This window comes from Podarcis gaigeae (assembly GCF_964106915.1).
Source record: "Podarcis gaigeae genome assembly, chromosome: 6".
NCBI classification, from domain to species: Eukaryota; Metazoa; Chordata; class Lepidosauria; order Squamata; family Lacertidae; genus Podarcis; species Podarcis gaigeae.
Genome location: NC_139682.1, coordinates 5,351,200 through 5,374,422, shown reverse-complemented (window position 1 = coordinate 5,374,422; position 23,223 = coordinate 5,351,200). Strand labels below are relative to the sequence as shown.

The 23,223-nt window shown below is 47.3% G+C and overlaps 1 protein-coding gene across 1 annotated transcript in view; it reads left to right on the top strand.

Annotated features, from left to right (window-relative positions):
* HELZ2 (helicase with zinc finger 2) overlaps positions 1-22,205 on the top strand; it is a 52,938-nt gene extending 30,733 nt beyond the window's left edge. Inside the window, exons 10-20 of the mRNA XM_083744078.1 lie at positions 607-692; positions 1,680-1,814; positions 2,314-2,469; positions 5,062-5,206; positions 6,235-6,351; positions 9,359-9,554; positions 11,087-11,221; positions 13,010-13,231; positions 14,912-15,068; positions 17,141-17,308; positions 18,206-22,205. Of these exons, the coding sequence (XP_083600204.1) occupies positions 607-692; positions 1,680-1,814; positions 2,314-2,469; positions 5,062-5,206; positions 6,235-6,351; positions 9,359-9,554; positions 11,087-11,221; positions 13,010-13,231; positions 14,912-15,068; positions 17,141-17,308; positions 18,206-18,330 (1,642 nt within the window). The 3' untranslated portion in view covers positions 18,331-22,205. The remainder of the gene's footprint in view (positions 1-606; positions 693-1,679; positions 1,815-2,313; positions 2,470-5,061; positions 5,207-6,234; positions 6,352-9,358; positions 9,555-11,086; positions 11,222-13,009; positions 13,232-14,911; positions 15,069-17,140; positions 17,309-18,205) is intronic.
* The last annotated feature ends 1,018 nt before the right edge of the window (positions 22,206-23,223 follow it).

Genomic DNA, 23,223 nt, shown 5'->3' with positions numbered 1-23,223 from the left:
ACATTTCCACCACATATGGTGATTGTTCCTTCTTTCTCTTTATGCAAAAGCAACATTGGCCCTCTCCTGCTTTACTTCCAAGGCCATTCTTTGGCTATTTTAACACAGGGAGAGTTTGGCACAAGGGAGGATCTCCGTTTTATTGGCATTTAAAGCCAGACCTAACAAATCAGCAGTTTCCAGAACAATTTGAGTACTGCCAACTTTCAAAATTTGCACTTCTCCTAATTGTGCAATGCTGTTGTCCAGCAAAGTAGCGCATGCATTAAAAGGCCATACATTGGTGAAGGTAGCATTCTCGAATACCTGCTCTTAGAGAAAATAAGTTTGCAGAAAGGTGCCTTTTATGCAAAAATTGCACACACAAATGTGTATATCTGGAGAAATTCACACTAAATTGCTGGTGAATTTTCACGAAGAGCTCTTTTAAAAATCACACACTGACTCAGGGAATGCGAGGAACCAAATACAGTACAAGATTAGAAAAATGAGAAACCGAGAAATCAGCACATTCTGAACCTCTCCAGACTCTCCCCTTCCTTTTTTTCTTCCATCCTGCTTCTCCTTGGCTTCAACCTCACACAACATTTCTTCCTTTTCCTGCAGCCGGAAGGAGACCGCCATTTGGAAACTGGAGCACGCGACTGAGCTTGCTCAGCAAATTGCCCTGGGCAAGGAAATCTCTGAAAAACGTAAGTGGAAGCAAACTGTAGTGTTTAATAATAACCATAATAGGTTCTGATGCTCCAAAAGCAACCATGATTTGGATTGTACATTTTTCAACATTGTATATTTACATTGTTCTAACCTGCCCTGGGATTTTTATGTTGAAGTTTGCATAAGAAATCTAATCCAATATTGTCACTGTCTATATTTTCCAATAATTAACTAGGGTTGATTGAGTCACGTGCCTTTTAACCGATTGACCAGTTGATTATCTACACAAATGAGTTTGCGTATCACCAGAACCTTCATATTAGTTGTTATTTTGAGATGCTCAAAATAATAATAACCTTTAACGCTTTTGTTAGGGCTTGCAAGATTCAAGGTGCAATTGCATGCACGCCGATCAGGATTTTGCTGTCAATTTGAGGCATCAACTCGGAACTAGGGGTGGGGGACAAATTTGCTCAGCGTGGGAGAAATTTTTCCTGGGGATTCAAGTACAGAGGCTTACACCCATTTCTCAGCTGGTCAGACTTTATTCAGTAACGCATTACAGGAAGAGCCCACTCCTGCTCTATACCAGGGTCTCCCGCTGTTTTTGGACTACAATTCCCACCATCACAGACCATTGGTCCTGCTAACTAGGGATGATGGGAGTTGTAGTCCAAAAACAGCAGGAGGGCCAAGTTTGGGAATCCCTGCTCTATGCCTACTTGGTGACTTTTTGCAGTTAACCCCTTCCACCACCTTAAACAGTGGGGGCTGTTGTAATATAATGTAATAATGCATTGAATAACATGCAAAATCCTCTAGATGCAAACTTTAGTGTTGAGTGATACCTTAGGGAGGAGCGATACCATTTCAATGTGAAATTTTCACGCATTTTAAAAATCAGAAAACGAAAAGCGGGGTTTAGCAGATTTATGACTCAGCGCAGGCGAAAATGATGCAATTGATGTTTTGGTGATTGGATGTGTGTTTTACATTGTTGTTGTTGTTTTAAAAATACACAGCAGTGAGGCAGTCTAAGTTCTGGGCACTCAAAAGCTTTGATCTTCCTGGAAGCGTCCGGAAACTCAACCCGAGCCAGAACCGTGCCATTTCAGAGGCCTTGAGAAAGCCTTTCACACTCATCCAAGGCCCGCCAGGTGAGTTGACAGCATGGGGGGGGGTGCGTAGTTGATTCTTGGTGGGATGGGGGTTGGGGTGTTGCTGATATTAAATCTGCCCCAACTGTTCCATGACTTTATTTATACATATCTCATTAAAAATCCCATTGGAAGTTCAGTAGAACCAGCGCCAAGTCAGGGATATCTGCACTGGTAGCTCAGTCAGTAAAGCATGAGACTTTTCATCTGAAAGAGTGGTGCGTTCCAGCTCCATGTTGGGCAAAAGATTCCATCTTTGCAGGAGGTTAGACTAGATCAGTGTTTCCCAACCTTGGGCCTCCAGCTGTTTTTGAACTACAATTCCCATCATCCCTGACCACTGGTCTTGCTAGCTAGGGATGATGGGAGTTGTAGTCCAAAAACAGCTGGAGGCCCAAGGTTGGGAAACACTGGACTAGATGACCCTTGTTTTCCCTTCCAACTCTATGATTCTGTAACGGCAGGCCCCTCACTGCTATTTCTCCTCCTCCTTGTCCAGGGACTGGCAAGACCGTGGTTGGTGTCCATATCGTCTACTGGTTCCATCAGCTGAATCTGGAAGAAAAAGCAAAGGATCCAACTATGGATGCTGAAAAAGCAAAGAGCCACATCATGTACTGTGGGCCGTCAAACAAATCCGTCGATGTTGTTGCTGGTAATCGTCTTTGTTGAGTGCAGAGGATCCATTCTTACATCATGGAGAAGCAGTCAAAGTGGAGATTGTCTGGGGTGTAAATTTGGTTGGACTGTTCCCGTCACAGCTGTGCTCCATCCTTCTGCTAAGACCCCTCTGTCATTGAAAGTCTACTCAATATTGATCCAGAGTAGATTCCAATGTATAGTTAGCAGAGTAACAACTTAAACACGTTGCAGGATTCCCCCCAAAATAGACCAGAGGCAATTAATATTTCTTCCAGCAGAGCTTTGCTGCTACTGAAGGCAAATGAGCATAATGGTCACAAATCCAATACATCCAGGATTGGCCCTGTCCATAAGAAATCCAGTTGCAGCACACTTAAAATAACTTATAATAAGACTAAATCTTAACACTATATACAGAACACCACACCAGAAGGAAGAGAGACAGAAAAAGAAAGTGAAACCCAGGCTCCTTCTGGCCTCTTATTATAGTCAGCATTATTATAGTCATCTCTTATTGACAGAAGAGATAACAGAATCATTTTACACCAGCTATACTCAGCTTCTCTGAAGGAATAACCCAAACATCATGAACCTTCTGCTTGTTTCTTTCACACATAGAAGCTTCCAGAACCCTCTTGAATTAAATAGAATTGGAAAGATCTCTTCACATCAGATCAATACTTTCTCCACTAACTGACACCCTTTTGCTACTTCCTGAATGCCTTTAAATCCCCTATATTTCTCTCTACCTGTCTGAAACGTCACTTTTCAGGATGTGACCTGCGGTGAGGTGGAACGTCTTGAAGAGTGTCGACCCGATAGTCAATCCCAAATAAACGTTATTGAACAAGCAGGGAATAGTAAAAAGAAAGAAAAAAGTGTTTAAAACAAATAATGCGAAGTTTAAGAAACTTGGATTGTTGTTGTTAATAACAATAGGTCCCGCTGAGACTCAAAAGGGGCTTACACAACTTCAAACAATACAGATAAAATACAATAAGCCAAAAACAAATAAAAGAGAATCATTAAAAAATTATTAAACTGTAATAAAAATAAAACCATTTAAAAGCAAATCTATTAAGATACAGAAACAATAAAAACAGCACAGCACTGTTAAAAGGAGATTCCTTAAAACTACAATCTTCAACTGCCAGCAGAAAGACAGCAAGGAAGGACACGGTCTGGTGTCTTTAGGGAGGGAGATACAGTGGTGCCTCGCTAGACGAAATTAATCCGTTCCGCGATTCTCTTCGTCTAGCGGTTTTTTCGTCTTGCGAAGCAAGCCCATTGACAGCTTAGCGGATTAGTGCTAGAGCTGTCAAGCGGCTTCCAGCGATCAGCTGTTAAGCGGCTTATCAGCGGAACAGCTGATAAGAGGCTTAGCGGCTTAGGAAAAGGGCAAAAAAAGCAAAAAAAAACCGCTGGGGGACGCAAGATTTTTTCGTCTTGTGAAGCAACCCCATAGGGAAATTCGTTTTGCGAAGCGCCTCCAAAACAGAAAAACCCTTTCGTCTAGCGGGTTTTTCGTCTTGCGAGGCGTTCGTCTTGCGGGGCACCACTGTACCTTTAAAAAATTGTCTAGTGTCTGCTCTGCATAAAACACCCTCCCTGAACTCCAGGGTGCAGCAGTAGTTTGCTGCCTGTCCTGCTCCTAATAATACCTTTATTGTCAATGTACAACCTGTATGGGGTGCGGGTGGCGCTGTGGGTTAAACCACAAAGCCTAGGGCTTGCCGATCAGAAGCTTGGTGGTTCGAATCCCCGCAACGGGGTGAGTTCCTGTTGCTCGGTCTCTGCTCCTGCCAACCTAGCAGTTTGAAAGCACATCAAGGTGCAAGTAGATAAATAGGTACCACTCCAGCGGGAAGGTAAATGGCGTTTCCGTGTGCTGCTCTGGTTCGCCAGAAGCGGCTTAGTCATGCTGGCCACATGACCCGGAAGCTGTACGCTGGCTCCCTCGGCCAGTAAAGTGAGATGAGCGCCGCAACCCCAGAGTCATCCGCAGAGTCAGGGGTCCCTTTACCTTTACCTTTACAACCTGTGTACAATGAAATTAACCCTCTGCCCTAAATGGATCCCCACTCCTCAGTAAAGCCAGCCTTCTGGTTTTCCTGCAACAGTAAGCTGGCTATCAACTTCCCATGACTCTTCCCCACCTCCTCCAACACAGGCAGAGCAATCCTCAGTATAAGAAGCTGCCAGAATTTATAGTGACTTAAATTCAGCCCACTTTAGTAGCACCAGGTGAGCCAGCATAGCTATGCCTGAGCCAAGTTGAGGGAGGTATGCAGATATTTCTCTGACGGAGCTGGAATGAGGGACTTGTGCTAATGTAGCCCTGGCTGGGCCCCAGTTTATCCCCAACAGCCCAAGATCCACATATTCCCAACAATCTCGTGCTGGTGGGTTTGGACTGTACTGTTGGAATGTTTGTGAATATTCTGTGACTTCGTAGCAAATTGTATGGGCAGGGCCTCTCAATTGACAGCCGAGTTTAATTTGTTGCATAGGAACAGCCTAGTGTCTGTAGCATCTTAAGTTTTGGGTCGCTTTTAATAGGCCGCAGAGTTCATTTTTCAGCCTAGCTGTTTTGCTGCCTCTGCAGAGATGCTGTTGAAGATGAAGAATTCTCCGAGGCCCTTGAGGGTGTATGGAGAAACTATAGAGACCATGGATTTCCCCTATCCAGGAAGCAGCCTACATGTGTCCCGGAAATCCCAGCGGGACGCGAAATCCAAGCCGGAGATCAGGTTCGAACTTCAATTTCCTCACACAATCAGATATGTAGACATTTTTCTAATAGTGCTTAAAGTTAAACCTGCTTATTTATACGATTTGATACACCTGAATGTTGTTTCTTTTCTAGTGGGAATAATATATATAAAACAGATGGGATGCCAAACCATAGTTTGGTGCTACAAGGATGATCCTGGATGCAATATTTGGCTTGTGCACTTCCCCTTTTCCTTTCCTTCGCCCTGTGATGAATTAGTTCCTTCCTGGTTTCTGGCAAACCATGGTTTCCCATTGCGTCTGAAGAGACAAACTCTGGTTTGTGCCTACCCTGAAAACTAGGATTGCAACTGCAATTTGAAGTTGGTTTGATGCAGCAAGCCCAAACAATAGCCTGCAGATCTGGATGTTGTGGCAAACTATACTTTGGTGCAAACCAGGAAGGAGCCAAGGAAACAAAGATCATTGGGTGGGGAAGAGAGAGAGGACGGTGGAAAGAGAGTGTTGCAAATGAGCCCAATATCCCTTCCAGACTTGTGAATAAATAATATTTAGATGATTTGCAGTGTAACCATTCGCATGTTCATTTGGAAACAAGTTCCACCAAGTTTTCTGGGGCTTTCTGCCACATGCGTGTGCTAGGATTGCAACCTCTGTATTTTAACAGATCAAATTAAAGCAAATGTCATTTTAGCAAAGCTAAATGGAGGTGCTTTTTGAGAAGTGGGTTGGAGGAAACTTAATGAGCCCAAGCTCCCAACGCCTTACAGGCAACGGACCTCTTCATATATCTTTCCATTTTGTCTAGCAGCAACACATCAGAATCCAAAACGGCCCTAACAAAATGAAAAGGGAGCCTGAATTCTCAGTTTTGTCAATAAAAATGTCCTGTTGATTGACTAAAGCTTTAACTGAGTAATTAAATGATCTGAAAGTCTGTAGCCCTAGTAACTTGGAATGATTTGGGAGAAAGCTTGCAAGGGGTAGCGCTTATTGCTTGTACATTGTGTTTAGTCTTTAACAAAAGGTAATACTTTCTGCACAGGGACATAACTCTACACTACTTGATCCGTCGTCCACCGAACCCTTTTGCGAGACAAATCTGTGAATTCGATGCACGTGTGAACAGAGGAGAGGAGATAGCAGAGGATGAAATTGACGAGTGAGTGCAACAAAGACCTAGTTTTCTGCCAAGCCTTCGATGGAGAAACCTTTTATTACTGCTTTGATTTGCATTCTGAGATTTCAGAATCTGTCCTTCAGACAGTCCTTTGGTGATAGGCAGTCTCATGGGCCCAGTTCAAATGTAATGGTAAACCATAACTATGTGAATAAGCCATGGGGGCCTTGCACTCCCCTGGCTCCAGTGTGTGTCAGAATAGGAGATTGAAAGCTCCTGCTTTTGATTTGTAACAAACCACAGTAGCCTGTGATGTCTTCACTCGGAGAAGTACGGTTTGCTTGAACTGTGGTTGGAGAACAAGCCAGGTTATTAAACCTCGGTTTGATTCTGGTTTGTTCTCACTAACCAGTTTCAGCAAACCACCATTTCCCAAGCGTGGACATTACAAAGAACTGTGGTCCTGTGGGGAAACAGGATAATGGGCTAGATCAGGGGTCGGCAAGTTTGATCTCGCCTGGGCCGGATTGGTCCTGCGTAGATCTCTCTGTGGCCTGGACTTTCAGCGTCTGTGCATGTACGCTTGCAAAAGCGAGTCCCTGTGCAGCATGTGAGCGGGCTTCTCAGTTGGGGGGCGGCTCGTGGGCTGGTCAAACGACCTCTGTGGGCTGCTTTTGGCCCATGGGCCTTAGGTTGGTGACCCCTGGGCTAGATGGACTTTGCTGTAATTCAGCGGGACTCTTAAGTTGCTCTCAGCTGACTATGATGAAGTCCCCAGAGTCTTCATTTTCTTTCAAAAACGTCAAACTTTTCAAAACATTCTAGCCCTTGAGAGGTGCAGGAAAAGTTCTGATGCTTTGGTTTCCTGAAGTCTCAGAGTGGAAAGGGCACACTAGGCTGGATTTTATGGGGGTTTGGATTTGGGGGCCTCATTCTGTTCAGCCTCTCCGCCCCCCTGGTTTGCATGTTCAAAATTCCATTATTGGATGGGGCCTGTTGCTTCAGTCTCATAAAAGAACTAATACGTGAACCAGCAGCCGCTTATCTGTGGCTTGCCTCAGTCAAAAATATATTCCCATGCCCACAAACATGGTGGCCTTGTATCTTGGTGACGTAACATAGTACTGTATTTTTCGCACCACAGGATGCACTTTTTCCTTCCCAAAAATCAAGGGGAAATGTGTGTGCGTCCTATGGAGCGAATGCAGGGGGGAGGCAGGCGGGAAAAGCCCCCAAGAGTGGCACACAAGCTCCGTGCGCTCTTGCGGGCTTTTCCCCAGGAGGGAGAAGGGACTGACTGGCCGCGGGGAAAAGCCCCCAAAAGCGGTGCCCTCTTTAAAGGCTGCGTGGCTCCTGCAGGCTTTTCTACGAGGTGGGGGAATCCCCCCACCTCCCAGGAAAGCCAGGAGAAGCCGCACAGCCCCTTTAAAGAGCCTGCGGCTTCTGCGGGAGGTGGGGGAAGCTGCAGCAGATTCCCTCCTCCCGGGCTCCCTTTGAAGCGGCAATGTAGGAGGGGAGCAGCTTACACTTGTGTAAGCAGCTCCTCTCCCACTTTCCTGCTTCAAAGTGGAGGGAATCCACTGCAGTTGCGAGTAGAGGATCCATGGCTCCGCTTCCTTCCCTCGAAGCAGGGTGCAGGGGAGAAAGAGGACAGGAAATAGATGCCGGGCAGGAAGACACAACCACACTTTGACCACTGAAAATCCACCTCAGCCTCTCCAGATTTCCACTGAGACGGCCAAGCTAATCTCGATGGCCATAAGTCAGGCTCAGCATGATTAACTGGACTTAGATAAGCCATGGTTCCCCTTCCTGCCCTCCTCTGAGGCTCGATTTAAAGCAGCAAAGCGGACAGGAGCCGCCCGCTTTGCTGCTTTAAATAGTTTAGTGCAACATTTGATTCAGAATATTTTTTTCGGTGTTTTCCTCCTCTAAAAACTAGGTGCGCCCTATGGTCAGGTGCGCCCTATGGTCAGGTGCGCCCTATGGTGCGAAAAATACGGTACTTCGCCTTCTTCCTCCCAGGGCTCTCATTCAGTGGGCGGCTGTAAGGAAAGCTAAGTGCATTCTCATGGAGCTGGGCTCTTAATCTGCTCTCCAAATAGTATCTATGCTCCCATCTGGCAGAAACATGCCAAAGTACAAAATGTGCAGACTTTGCTCCCCTCCTAGTGGCGTAGCAATAAAACTGCAAGCACATTTGCAAAGCTAAAGGGGGGGTCCGGATGCAGAATCCTACTCTTGAGATTCTCAGCTTCCCTTTTCCCACTTTCTGGATCTTTCCCCTCCCCCTTTTTAAATTCAAGTCTCTAAGCCTTACGAAGATAGGCTTCAAAGTGTGTGAGTGAAGCCTGCTGAAGTCCCATTGGCCAGAAAAATAACAATAACAATAAATTTATTATTTATAACCCACCCATCTGGCTGGGTTTCCCCAGCCACTCTGGGCGGCTTCCAACAGAACACTAAAAATAGAATAAAACCAAACATTAAAAACTTCCCTAAACAGGGCTGACTTCAGATGTCTTCTAAAAGTCGGATAGTTGTTTATTTCCTTGACATCTAGTGGGAGGGCGTTCCACAGGGCGGGCGCCACTACTGAGAAGGCCCTCTGCCTGGTTCCCTGTATCTTCGCTTATCGCAGTGAGGGAACCAGCAGAAGGCCCTCGGGGCTGGACCTCAGGCTGAACGATGGGGCTGGAGATGCTCCTTCAGGTATACTGGGCCGAGGCTGTTTAGGGCTTTAAAGGTCAGCACCAACACTCCTCGGAAACGTACTGGGAGCCAACACAGGTCTTTCAGGACCGGTGTTTATATGGTCCCAGCAGCCACTTCCAGTCACCAGTCTAGAAAAAGTTGGGCAAGATGGTCAAAATGAGCGGAATCAGTTATGAGAGTTTTTCGGGGTAGGGGAAGCTAGACTGCCAGAGTGCAGAATTGTATTACTATTACCATTTATTAATGGATTTAAAGGGGATGTAGAGGCATCTGCCTCCCTGTAAGGTTTTGGGTCATGTCAAGGTACTGAGCTGTCTCCATTGCGGTCATGCAGTTATAAGCAGTTGCTAACCAAAGCCCGGTCGCATGAGCTGAAGTGCCACGACGTCATCCTGTGCACATGCACCACGGCCTCCGCCGCATCCCTGATTGACCACCTGCAGGTGAAGCAGGTGCTCATTGACGAGTGCGCCATGTCCACCGAGCCAGAGACCCTTATCCCCCTGGTGAGCTACAAGAAGATGGAGAAGGTGAGCCGGCTGCTTGCGATTACAGCCATGGCGGTTATGCTGATGGCTTGTTTATTTAGATATCCCTCAACGCCCAGACGGGCTCCTGTTTTATTTCATGAGGTTGCTGCCAGGGTCCCCTGTAGATTGCTGCTGGACTGCAACTCCTGCAACTGACTACTGACCAGGCTGCTTAGGAGTTGGTGGGAGTTGGAGTCCAGCAGAATTGGGTGGGGGGGGGGAGGGCACGGGCGGCACGCTGCCAACCGCCAATTTATTTACTCATTCATTTGTTCAATTTATTAAACTTGTCACCCAAAGGTATCTGTAATGGGGTTGGGGGTTGTTTGTGCGTAGGCGCAAACTGCTCCAGGCTGAGTAGTTTGGTTAAAACTTTCCCCTGGCTGGACAGTCAGTACTCCGTGACTGTCTCAATCACTGGCAGAATCCGTCAGTGGGCGTTTCCTGAATTTCTTCCAACACAGAAGTTCCTTCACACCCAATCGCCTCCTAGCTTCTCTGCGCGGAAGCTTTCTGCGCAGAGTGGGCGTCCCCAGAGGAGGTCCCCTGCTCTCCCCGCTGGTCCCGCTGGAAGAGTCCCGGAGCCCTCCCTCCGAAGCTCCCTCAGACTCCCCTTTCTCCCTGGCGTCACGTCTATTTCCTTCCCCAGCGGAAGCTCTCCCTCTCTCCTTGCTGGTTCCCTCTCCTGCGTCATCAGGGAGCCTTAGCACCACCCTTGGCTCCGATGGCAGTTCCCTGACAGTATCCAAGTGACTTTCAGCAAATAAAAAGGCACAATACATAATACGACGGGGAGGGACTCATATAATACAGTGGTCCTCAATTGGTGGTCTGCAGACCACAGGGATCCATGACACATACAGTCATACCTCAGATTGAATTTGTTTCAGGTTGAACATTTTCGGGTTGCGCTCCATGGCGACCCGGAAGTAAAGGAACATGTTACTTCTGGGTTTCGCCGCTCGCGCATGCGCAGACGGTCAAAATGACGTCATGCGCAGAAGTGGCGAATCGTGACCTGCACACATGCAGACGTGGGTTGCGTTCGCTTCAGGATGCGAACGGGGCTCCAAAATGGATCCCGTTCATATCCAGAGGTACCACTATACCTGTCTATTGTCCGAAACTTCCTGTTTTGGGGGGCTGTGAGATCGCAGCACCCAAAAATGTGTGTTTTAGGGCTCTGTGCTCTCTTGTGGTTCACGTGACTCGCACGGGCCAGTTTTGTGCTGGGACATGTTGGAGGGAATTGTTTTTTTTATTATTATTATTAATAGAATTTATATATAATCCATTTTCCCATAACTCCATGGCGGGGGGACGACCCCATAGCAGCCATATAAATAGTAACGAACAACATTAGCAGCACTCAGATAATAAACAAAGCGATACTCTGGCTCACTAACAAAACCTCAACCTCCCCCCTAGTCCAAAAACCATTCACATCACACCAATAAGGTTCGCCCGCTTTGCAGCTGACCCAGTTGCTCCTCCTCAGCATTGCGGGCATCACCACAATTATTTCCTTCTAGGTGGTCCTACTGGGGGATCATAAGCAGCTGAGACCCGTGGTCCACAATGACTTCTGCAAGACTCTTGGGATGGAGACATCGCTCTTTGAACGCTACAAAGACTGGGCTTTGATGCTGGATATCCAGTACCGCATGGTAAGGGACACAGCTGCTTGTTGTGAAGTTGAGGCGAGGCTGGCAAAACATGGCGTGCCGCTTCCTGAGTTCTTTGGGGGAAAGCAGGAATTGCAGAAGGATGCACAATAGTTTGTTCACCTGTCCTGCCTTTTGTTTCCTGCTGGATCTGTCCCCCTTGTGCTGGTTTATTGGGGGATACTGTGCTAGATCATTGGTGTGGGTTATTTTGTTTGTTTTAATCTGTTTCTCACATTATCTCCAATATGGTTCTTTATTCTGCATGAAATTTAGTGCTGATAGCTGCCCTGGGCACATTTTTTTTTTTGGGGGGGGGGGAGACAGGTGAACACCAGTAAATACCATATTGGCCCGAATATAATAATAATAATATAATAATTTATTATTTGTACCCTGCCCATCTGGCTGGGTTTCCCCAGCCACTCTGGGCAGCTTCCAACAAAGATTAAAAAGACATTAAAATGTCACACATTAAAAATTTCCCTGAAGATGTCTTCTGAATGTCGGGTAGTTGTTGTTCTCTTTGACATCTGATGGGAGGGTGTTCCACAGGGCGTGCGCCACTACCAAGAAGGCCCTCTGCCTGGTTCCCTGTAGCTTTGCTTCTCACAATGAGGGAACCGCCAGAAGGCCCTCAGTGCTGGACCTCAGTGTCTGGGCAGAACGATGGGGGTGGAGACGCTCCTTCAGGTATACTGGGCCAAGGCCGTTTTGGGCTTTAAAGGTCAGCACCAACACTTTGAATTGTGCTCAGAAACGTACTGGGAGCCAATGTAGGTCTTTCAAGACCGGTGCTATGTGGTCTCAGTGGCCGCTCCCAGTCACCAGTCTAGCTGCCGAGTTCTGGATTAGTTGTAGTTTCCAGGTCACCTTCAAAGGTAGCTCCACATAGAGCGCATTGCAATAGTCCAAGCGGGAGATAACCAGAGCATGCACCACTCTGGTGAGACAGTCTGAGGGCAGGTAGGGTCTTATCCCGCGTACCAGATGGAGCTGATAAACAGCTGCCCTGGACACAGAATTGAGCTGCGCCTCCATAGACAGCTGTGAGTCCAAAATGACTCCCAGGCTGTGCACCTGGTCCTTCAGGGGCACAGTTACCCCATTCAGGCCCAGGGAGTCCTCCACACCACACTCCCCCCCCCCCCCAATTCTGATTGTGAAAAGTTAAAGTGCGGCTTATGTTCTCGACCTTACGCTGCTGGCAAAGCAATATGGCTCCCCCCCCCCCCGAAGCAGCCCGGGAGCGCGGGGCAATGGCACCCAGCTTGCCCACTACTCCCAAACCTCCCCCAAGCTGCTGAATTTTAAAGGTGCTGCTTATTTTTGGGTGCGGCTTATATTTGGGCGAATACGGTAAATGAATTATTGCAGCCCTTTGCTACCACTCTCCCCAACATTTGGTATTCAGAGGTAGAATGCCACTAGATATAGCAGTTCCATTTAGCAGTCATGGCTAAGAGATGCCCGGCATTGTGGAAAGGGCAGGTTCCATGTTGGGATCCTCAGGAGAGAGCTTGGAAATAAAACTACTGATGCCTTTATACAAGCCTGTGGTAAATCTACACCGGACTTTCCCACATAATATTTTTAATTGTTCCTTTAACTGTACCGGTGGTTATGTGTGTGTGTTTCCCCCCAACGTGCTTGTTTTACGATGTGGATATTTTATAACTGATTTTTAGACTTGTAAACTGCTTAGAAGCCATTTTGGCACATAAGCGGTTTATAAATTTGCTGCTGCTGTTGTTACTAACAACAAATGCCTCCCTTTTTCCACCCCATCAGCACCAGGACATCTGCCAGTTCCCCTCCGAGGAGTTTTACAACAGGAGGCTAAAGACCTGTGCCAACCCTGCCCGCGGCCACAGCACCCTCTTCCACAAGGACAGGGCCGGCTGCTGCGCCATAATCTTTGGCCACATAGAGGGGCGAGAGAAGAGTCTCGTGGTCTCCACAGAGGACGGCAATGAGAACTCTCGGGCCAACCTGGAAGAAGCGGAGCAAGTGGTGAGTAAGGAGTAAAGGTTTGGCTCCCTTCAGTTGCCCCTCGTGAGGAACGCACTGAGAGTAAACCCCAAGGAGGGGGGGAATCTACCCTCCCTTATGGGACATCTTCGGGAGAAGATAAGGCTAAGGAATAAACCCTGCACAGATCTGGAGTGAAGTCTCTAAGGTGGTTGGATGGCTCCTTGTCCGCCTCCTTCCAGCAACTCCTGCAGCCAAGCTGGTGCCAAACGTCTTGCTCTGCTTTCCTTTGGACCCCATCAGCCAGGCTGAGAAGGGGGGTCTTGTTATCTGGGCAGCCTAGGACCTCCAGACAAACTGCCCAGCCTTGCACCCCAGGGAGGTATCTTTGGTGCTGCCAATTGCAGGAAAAACAGCACGGAAGGCGGCAGTTACAAGTTACCTTCCTCTACAGCCACAGCAGGCACTGCGATTCTCCTGCGGTTTGACTGCACCTTTGAATGCCAACATCTATCCGCCATCCAGCAGTTATTAATACCGTGGTACCTTGGTTTACACGGGACGCGGGTGGCGCTGTGGGTAAAACCTCAGCGCCTAGGGCTTGCCGATTGCATGGTCGACGGTTCGAATCCCCGCAGCGGGGTGAGCTCCTGTCTTTCGGTCCCAGCTCCTGCCCACCTAGCAGTTCGAAAGCACCCCTAAGTGCAAGTAGATAAATAGGTACCGCTTTATAGCGGGAAGGTAAACGGCGTTTCCCTGTGCTGTGCTGGTGCTGGCTCGCCAGAGCAGCTTCGTCACACTGGCCACGTGACCCGGAAGTGTCTCCGGACAGCGCTGGCCCCTGGCCTCTTAAGTGAGATGGGTGCACAACCCTAGAGTCGGACACGACTGGCCCGTACGGGCAGGGGTACCTTTACCTTACCTTGGTTTACAAACTTAATCCATTCTGGAAGTCCGTTCTTAAACCGAAACCATTCTTAAACTGAGGCGCGCTTTCCCTAATGAGGTCTCCCGCCACCAGTGCCCTTCCACCGTTCAGATTCCATTCATAGACCAAGGTAAAGTTTGCAAACTGGGACACTGCTTCTGGTTTTGCGGAGTTCTTAAACTGAATCGTTCGTAAACAGGGCTGTTCTTAAACCGAGGTACCACTGTATTATTTGCTGTATTTATACAGGTCGTCTAGTAACATGCTATTTCTGTGACTCACAAGAAATAAGACATTAAAATAGAAGAACCAAAGAAGTATATACCAGCATAAACCCTTTTCAGCCTGCAAAGAAAAAGCTAGTTACAGCTAGAACCCAGATTTTTGAGATCACAGTTTATTTCTTTACATGATTTGATTTTTGTTGTTGTTTTTAAATATTGCAGCAGGCTCTCCACTGTTACAGTTTTGACTCATTTTTATCTTCATCAAGTTCCTTGTACACCACTTAGAGAGTATTACAATTAGCCAGTATATAAGCTGTCAAAATAAATGAATAAAAATAAAGTGAGCTTTGGGATAGCTTTGCAGGGGCAACCAGATGTTGATGGATTTGCATTGCCAATCAACCCTAGTCAGCAGTCAGGGGTGATGGGCTTTGTAGTCCCAACATCATCTGGAGAGCCAGCCCTAAATTGGAGACTCCATCTGCCCAGTGCATCTTGGGTTCTGTTTCTGAGTCACGCTACTGTGGGTGAAATAAACAAAGATTCTGTCTTTTCGCTGCCTTTCAGGTGAGGATAGCAAAGCAGCTGACCCTCGACAGAACCACCAAACCTGCCGAGATTGCCATCCTGACTCCTTACAATGCTCAGGTGGTCGAAATCAAGAAGCTTCTTCTCCAGGCAGGCCTGCGAGATGTCACCGTTTGCACTATCATGAAAAGCCAAGGTAAGTCCCACCCGTGTGGCACGGGGCGCTGCGTTTTAGCCAGCACGACCTGCCGGGCGTTGATGGCCTTCACGCAGTGCAGAGTTAACTGTGGAACTCTCTGACACAGGAAGCAGCAATGGCCACTAGCCTAGGTGGCTTTCAAAGAGGATTAGACAAATTCAACTCGCCGTGATGACTGTGGGAGGCAGCAATACTTATTAATACCAGTTTCTGGAAACCACAGGAGGGGAGAGTGGGGTCTTAGGCTTAGGTTCTGCTTGCAGGTTGTCCCCTGTGTGAACAGGATGCTGAGCTAAAAGGGCCTTTGGCCTGGCCCAGTAGGCTCTTACGACCTGAGAAGCAGCTGCCCTGCACTGGAAAAAAACATCCTGTTTAATCAAGCGTTTATAATTATTCCTACGGCTAATCTTCCCTGCTTTTCCCACTCCCAACTGCCAGCTGTGTGAGCGGTGCAAAGGAACGAAGTTTGTAACTTCCGTTTGCTGCAGCAAGGAACTGCTCTTGATAAGGTGAAGTGCACTTGGGGGGTATCTTTTTTTGCGCAAGGAAAAGGGAAGAGCTGGGAAGTGTTGTTGTTGACCTTTAAAGCCCTAAATGGCCTCAGTCCAGTATTCTGAAGGAGCGTCTCCACCCCCATCATTCTGCCCGGACACTGAGGTCCAGCTCCGAGGGCCTTCTGGCAGTTCCCTCACTGCAAGAAGCCAAGTTACAGGGAACCAGACAGAGGGCCTTCTCGGTGGTGGCGCCCACCCTGTGGAACACCCTCCCATCAGATGTCAAGGAAATAAACAACTACCTGACATTTAGAAGACACCTGAAGGCAGCCCTCTTCAGGGAAGTTTTTAACGTGTGACATTTTAATGTATTTTTAATCTTTCTTGGAAGCTGCCCAGAGTGGCTGGGGAAACCCAGCCAGATGGGCGGGTTACAAATAATAATAATAATAATAATAATAATAATAATAATAATAATAATTATCATGCTTGCTGGAGGACGGGTCATGTGGTGCTGTGGCAAGCAGAACTGTGGATGAAAAGTCATTGGCCCAGAGTCATCCACCCCATACTAGTGAGTTAGGGGTATTCAGTACGCCTCTGAATTCAGTACTCAGGGGTATCCGGTGTCAGAACTTTCGCACGACTGAGCTACTCCTCCGGCCGAGTCCTCCGACGGTGATTAGCGACCTAAGCCTTTGATGAGGCTCCAGGCACGTTCCCATTACGCAGAGTATACAATCACAGCAGGACGAGAAATATGAGCTACATTGCTAAGAGTTTTATTTCTAACTACGCAGACAGAAAAGAAATAGACATCCTCTCTCTGTGAAAGCGGAGAGGCAACTGGTACAAAGAAACAGGAAACCAGTAATATCAACATCCGTCTCCCGTGAGACTTCCAACAGTCTGGAATCTCTGGAATGTAAACAGAGTCTTGTGACTCCAAGCACTGCACAGTGGCACAAACAGAAACCTAACATCCGTTCTCCTCTGAATACCAAGTGAACCACAAGTGAGGAGGATGCTGTTGCACTCATATGCGCTCCCCATAATGTGCACCTGCTTGGCCACTGAAAGACCAGGATGCAGGGCTAGAAGGCACTTTGGTCTGAACCTTGAGAGGGCTTTTCTTCTCGTGTTCCTACAAGGTTCCTGGGTGGAGCAGGGCTAAGGTAAAGGTAAAGGTACCCCTGCCCGTACGGGCCAGTCTTGACAGACTCGGGGGTTGTGCGCCCATCTCACTTAAGAGGCCAGGGGCCAGCGCTGTCCGGAGACACTTCCGGGTCACGTGGCCAGTGTGACAAAGCTGCATCTGGCGAGCCAGAGCTGCACACGGAAACGCCGTTTACCTTCCCGCTGGTAAGCGGTCCCTATTTATCTACTTGCACCCGGAGGTGCTTTCGAACTGCTAGGTTGGCAGGCGCTGGGACCGAGCAGCGGGAGCGCACCCCGCCGCAGGGATTTGAACCGCCGACCTTTCGATCGGCAAGTCCTAGGCGCTGAGGCTTTAACCCACAGCGCCACCTGTGTCCCTGGAGCAGGGCTAACCGTGTTGCAATTTCTGGCCTCCAGGAAGCGAATGGAAGTACGTCCTTGTGTCCACTGTGCGGTCTTGCTCCCGTTCCGAGGTTGACCGGAAGCCTACCAAAAGCTGGCAGAAGAAACACTTGGGTTTCGTGACCGACCCGAACCAGATCAACGTCTGCATCACTCGGGCACAGGAAGGCCTCTGCATTATAGGTAGGTGACCTATATGCCCCATGGAGGACCTTAAGGTCCATAAATAGCAACACCCTAGAGGTCCTGGGCCCTAAGGAAGTTAGATTAGCTTCAACCAGAGCCAGGGCCTTTTCAACACTGGCTCTGGCCTGGTGGAACGCTCTGTCTCCTGAGACCAGGGCCCTGCAGGATCTGATTTCTTTCCGCAGGGCCTGTAAGACAGTTGTTCCGCCTGGCCTTTGGCTTGGAGTCAGTTTGATTCCCTTCCCCTCTTTCTTTTTCCGTTCTTCTCCTGTTGATGAGGCTGCTTTTTAATGTTGTACAGTGGTGCCCCGCAAGACGAATGCCTCGCAAAACGAAAAATGCGCAAGACGAAAGGGTTTTTCGGTTTTTGCGTCGATTCGCTAGACGAATTTCCCTATGGGCTTGCTTCGCAAGACGAAAACGTCTTGTGAGTTTGCTCGCTTTTTTCCTAAAGCCGCTTGAAGAGGCGCAGTTGCGATGGACCGTGCTTCGCAAGACGAAAAACATTGCAAGACGAAAAGACTCGCGGAATGAATTATTTTCGTCTTGCGAGGCACCACTGTATTTTAATCTTGTTTTTTAAGTTGTATTCATTCAACTTGTTTTTATTATTGTTTGTTAGCCGCCCTAAGCCTGGCCTTGGCTGGGGAGGGTGGGGTATAAATATTATTATTATTATTATTATTATTATTATTATTATTATTATTATTAAAGGTACGTGGCTTAAGGCAAACAGTGAGAGGTGGGCAAGTCCATTGCTGTGGAGCCTCGTTCTTGCTGGAAAAAATGCCTTCTTCGGAGAAGGTAGCTGCGAGGAGAAGGATGGACTGCTTTTCATTGTTGCTTAACTCTTCTCTCTTTCCCCCAACCCGCCCCCCCCCGCTTTGCTTACAGGAAACGGTTACCTCCTGGAGAGCAACCCTTTGTGGCGTAGACTCCTCGAACACTACAGGAGCCGCAGATGCTTCACAGATGCCACTGAGATCCAGGTCATGAAGGTGCAGGCAATTCGCCGATGAGAACCAACGGCTCTTGGGGGAGAACCCCTCTGCGTTTTTAAGGCACCTGTTTTGCACGCGCCTTTTTAACAGACACGATAATTGCTGGCCGGAGGCAGAACCAGCGGCCTGTCTAGCTCATGGGAATAGCTACTCAGAAGCTACTGTGTAAAGAACACGCCTCTGTGATGATATGCAAGGCCATTCAGCCGGGAAGAAAGCACAACGACCGACCTCCAACCTTATTTTGGTGATTGCACTAGACTGTGGCTAGCACAGCACCACATGGCTCAGGCAGCATGAGCTTGTGATGTGCCTGGGTGGGCCTGACTCTGCCATGGGGGCTGCGTGAGTGGTGCTGTCTTGGAAGCTGGACTTCTCTAGATGGAACTACTTGCCACACTGTTCTGTTTTCTGAATGCATTCCTTTTGATTTTGTGTATATGTGTAGAGAATCTTTTAGAATGGGGGTGGGCAAAATGTTGGGTGGCTCTGTGGACAGTTTGGGATGTGCATCTTAGCTTTTTGCTTTGGGGTCCAAATGGATGCTGTAGAAAACCAAAAGGAGATCCAAAACGCAATGTTCAGGATCCTGCCAAAGGAAACTGCACCAACCAAGCTGCAATTGCCGCACCGATTCCTTGCTCAAAACGAGCAGACCAGCTTAGTGCATTTGGGGAAGAGAGACACCGCAACGTACAGATGACCAAGCCCAAGTTAAGTTTTTGGTTTTTTTAATAATGAGGCCATCACAGCCATTAAACCCAAATCACTTATTCAGGGTGGCCTCTCTCCTGGGGAACTTTTCTGTACAAATGTTTTTAAAGTGGCCATTTTAAATTTTTAACTTGAAAAGTGTTTCTTCCTGGCAAGAATATAATGTATACTTTTTGTAGCTTGCTTTTGAAAAGTTGCACCTACTGTAGAACCGCAAACCCTGTGACGCTTTGTGCTTTTCGATCCGCCAGCAGTTCTGGACATGCAGTGCAAGTCTCCAGAAAATAACCTGGTGTGCCAAGAATGACCAGGTGTTGCAAAGTAGCTTTTTCTACACCCGCCCACCCATCGCCCATGATCTCTGTATGGGCCTTGATGATGTCGTTTCCAATCCAGTGCCTGGTCAGGCTAGGATAACTGAATGTAGCTGCCCAGCTTTGCTGGGTACCGTCTCCCAATGGCTTTGAGAACCTAGTTCAGCAGATCCGTGTGCATTGCACTGTTTCCACATGGGTTGTGTGCACTGCACCAGATGAGAGGAGATAAGGCTTACCTTTTATCATTCCATTAAGTGCCTACCTTAAAACAGAAAGTCTGCATGAGGCTTGATGCAGAGGGACCTTGATTCTCAAAATGAGTTGCCAGTCAGCTTTTGCTGGACTCAGCTGTTCTGGCCTGGCCTCATCCAGCTCTGCAAAGCCCATGGAGGTGAACTGAGCCGTGTTTGTAGTAATTTGCTGAAGCTAGACTACTTTTTCTTCAATAACGAGGGTTGTGGGGACTGTTTTTCTGTTCCGGCACCTCTCCACTGTCTTTATATTGTCGTGATGTATATATGGGGCTGCTTTTTAACAGCAGGTGTGGTGGGATGAGGGTCTTAGAATTCTCCAAGCAGCAAACCTTATTGTGCAAACCTTTGGAATCCCCTTTCTCTTAGCATGAGGGTTTCCCCTCTAGAAATGTTTACTTATTGTCAGGAGTCTTAATAGCAATAAAAAAGGGGGGGGGAGAGACTCTTTTCCTCTTAGTTCTACCTCGATTGTTTTAAATGTGAATGTTTGAACTTTGTTAGTGCAAATGCAGCTTCGTGAATCACTTTGCTCTGGAACGGGAAGGAAGTTTTGGACAGGAGTGCTGATCTTATAATAACAGCAGCGAATGTATAAAGAAAGAGCAGGTCAATATACAGACATAATCGTATCCTGGCACTCACTCGCCCTTTCTTTGTGCAACGGTGATGGAAGCTTTTAAGCCAGCCTTGGAAATTAAAGCTCCCAGCCCATTTTCACTAGCCTTCATGCTTACTACATGGGTATCAAGTGGCATAAAAAGAAAATAAGCTCCACATTTTATTACATAGAATAATAAAGCTTCAATTGCAGGCTACCCAGTGGGCGATCCTTACTCGCCACAGGTGACTAGGCATATGGCTGTTTACATTTTCATTTTAAACTCTCCCACCTCTGTGCCCTGACTTGATATCTTCCCCGCCCACATCCTGTCTCCCTTCCACAATCTTGTGCTTTGGCAACTCTGGCCAACATGGCCAATGAGAGTTGCGGCCCCAAAGGTGGAGTTCTTGGGAAGGCAGTAAGATTGGTTGCTGTAACCCACAGGAAGGGAGAGGGCTCTTGTTTTCAAATCCTGCTTCTGGATTTCCCAAAGGTATCTGTTTGACCACTGTGAGAACAGGATACTGGATTAGATCGGCCATTGACTTGATCTAGGAGGGCTGTTCTTATGGGAGACACCAGGTTGTGTTCTTTCTGCCCATTCTACATTAGCTACTCCGCTCCTGGCCAACTCTGTTCCTTTCTTCCACTTCCAACTTTGTGCCTTATACAGTAGCTGCTGCATACCTGGCAGAAATCTACAACCTGCACTGTTGCTCCTTCCCGAACCACAATTGCCTCACCTTTCCCTCACCCTTCTGCTAGGTTAGCAAGCTGTTGACTCCCGCTTTTCCCTATCTGACCAATATCTTTATCCAGAGGGCACAAGCTAGGTTATAGCAAGGAAATACAAGGTAAAATCTTTGTTCCCCTGTAGCAGTGACCTCAGGTACCCATTCCTGCTGGAAGTCTGTAGTCGGGACCTTTTACAGTTCTACGTGGCTGTGTTTGGTGATTGTTGGAGAGGTACTGCTAGGCGCAAACCCCTGGGCTCTTCTACTACACATACTTGCTGAAATGAATAGGATGTATGTAAGTGGACCTGTGCACAGGTCTGCATTGCAGCGGTTTGGACTAGATGACCCTCAGGGGTCCCTTTAAACTCCACAATTCTGTGATTCCAAGTCTGATTCATTTCAGTGGGGCTCGCGAAGGAGAACCTCCTCCTGGAGTCTCGCTGCAGTAATTGGCTGCGTCCTAGCCTCAGCATCCAGCGACTGCAAGTGATCCACTTGCTTTTCGTCAGTGGAATTTTATCTTCAAATAGCTGCAATGTACGTGGCTTCAAGAAAATGTTCAACACTGAGTATTTTTTTAAAGTATTTAGAGGTTTGTGCCGTGTATCGTCCCAATACATTTCTGCTTAAGACAATCAGTATAAATGCAGAGGCAATTTGAAAACAAAACAAAAAACTTAGTGCAATAATGTCGTTTAAACACAAATGAAGTGTGCGGTTCAGCCCTGCCCCACTAATGAACTGAGCGGGGCCTAACTCTTGCACAGCCCCCATGCATTTCGTGAGTTTCCAGCTGAGTGAGTTTCCAACGCATGAAATGTTGCTTTTCTGTGAAATGGACTGAAAGACAGATGAGCCGCAACCATAGAATCAGGATTGTAAGCGTTGGAAGAGACCCAAAGGGTCACTAGCCCAACGCCCTGAAATACAGGAACCAAGTTGCACGCTGTTTTTATACATATACTGCTATCTTTACTTGTTGGTTTGGATTGTATCTGTTGGATTCCATTTTTAGGATGCACTGTAATTTAAAAAAAAAAAAAAAACTGGATTTGCATGTACAATTTCTTAAGCACCCTTTTTGAGGGCCTGAAATTAAGTTTAATAGATTTGAAGCTTTAATGTCTATAAATTATGGCTCCTTGTACTATTTTATTTTGTTGTTTCAATTTACAGGCTCATTAAAATATTTCTGTGATGTTTATATGAACCTTAACATTTTCAATGATGCTGATTGTATTATGCGAAATAAAACTTTTCTGAATTCTGATTGGGGTGATGAATTATTTGGGGGGGGGTGTTTTAGAGGAGTCTTTCCCAGCAAACTCCGGAGATCTGAGAGACTGAACCTGAGACCTTCCTTATACAAAGGTAGGAGCGTTCTCTCTACCTCTTTGAGTTATGGCCCCCTCACTTGAGGGATCACATTTTTTAAAAAAATGCTCCCAACTAAATAAACCCCCACAAGGTGAAAGCTAATGGTTGCCCCACCTCTAAAAGGGTATTTGTTGTTGTTGCTTAGTGAGCACTCAGGGCTGATTTCCTTCAGAATGGAGAGGTTTGATCTTCTTGCCGTCCATGGGACTCTCAAGAGTCTCCTCCAGCACCATTCAAAAGCATCAAAGGGTATTGCAGTTGGAAAAGGTTCAGAAAACAGCAACGAAAATAATCCAAGGGGTGGAGCAACTCCCTTATGAGGAAAAACTGCAGCTTTTGGGGAATTTTTTTAGTTTAGAGAAAAGGCAAGTAAGAGAGAACGTGACACAAGTCTATAAGATCATGCATGGAGCAGAGAAAGTAAAATTAGAATTCATGGGCATCCAATGATACTGAGTGTTGGAAGAACCAGGATAAAAGAATACTTCTTTACAAAGTTCATAGTTAAGCTATAGAACTCCAAGCTACGGAATTTATGCCCTTAGCACACACAGGCTTATTTGTTAATTGACAGACAACTACGCAAGAGCCCCACGATACAATAGATATTTGTGATTGGGTTTCGGGAGCTCTTGTACATGTCAAGAACATGAGCCTGCTGGATCCGGCCATTGGGCATCTAGTCCAGCATCCTGTTCTCGCAGTGACCAACCTGATGCCCGAGGGAAGCCTGCAAGCTGGGCATGCACTCTGCCCGCTTGTGATTCAGAAGCATAATGGATGGATGGAGGGCATAGCCTTTGATAGCTTTGCCTCCCTGGATGTTTGCAAAAAGCAGCTGGACTGGGGCATGTGGACTGGGACTATGGCCCTGGGGGAGGATGAGAGAATCCCTCCCACCATATTCCCAG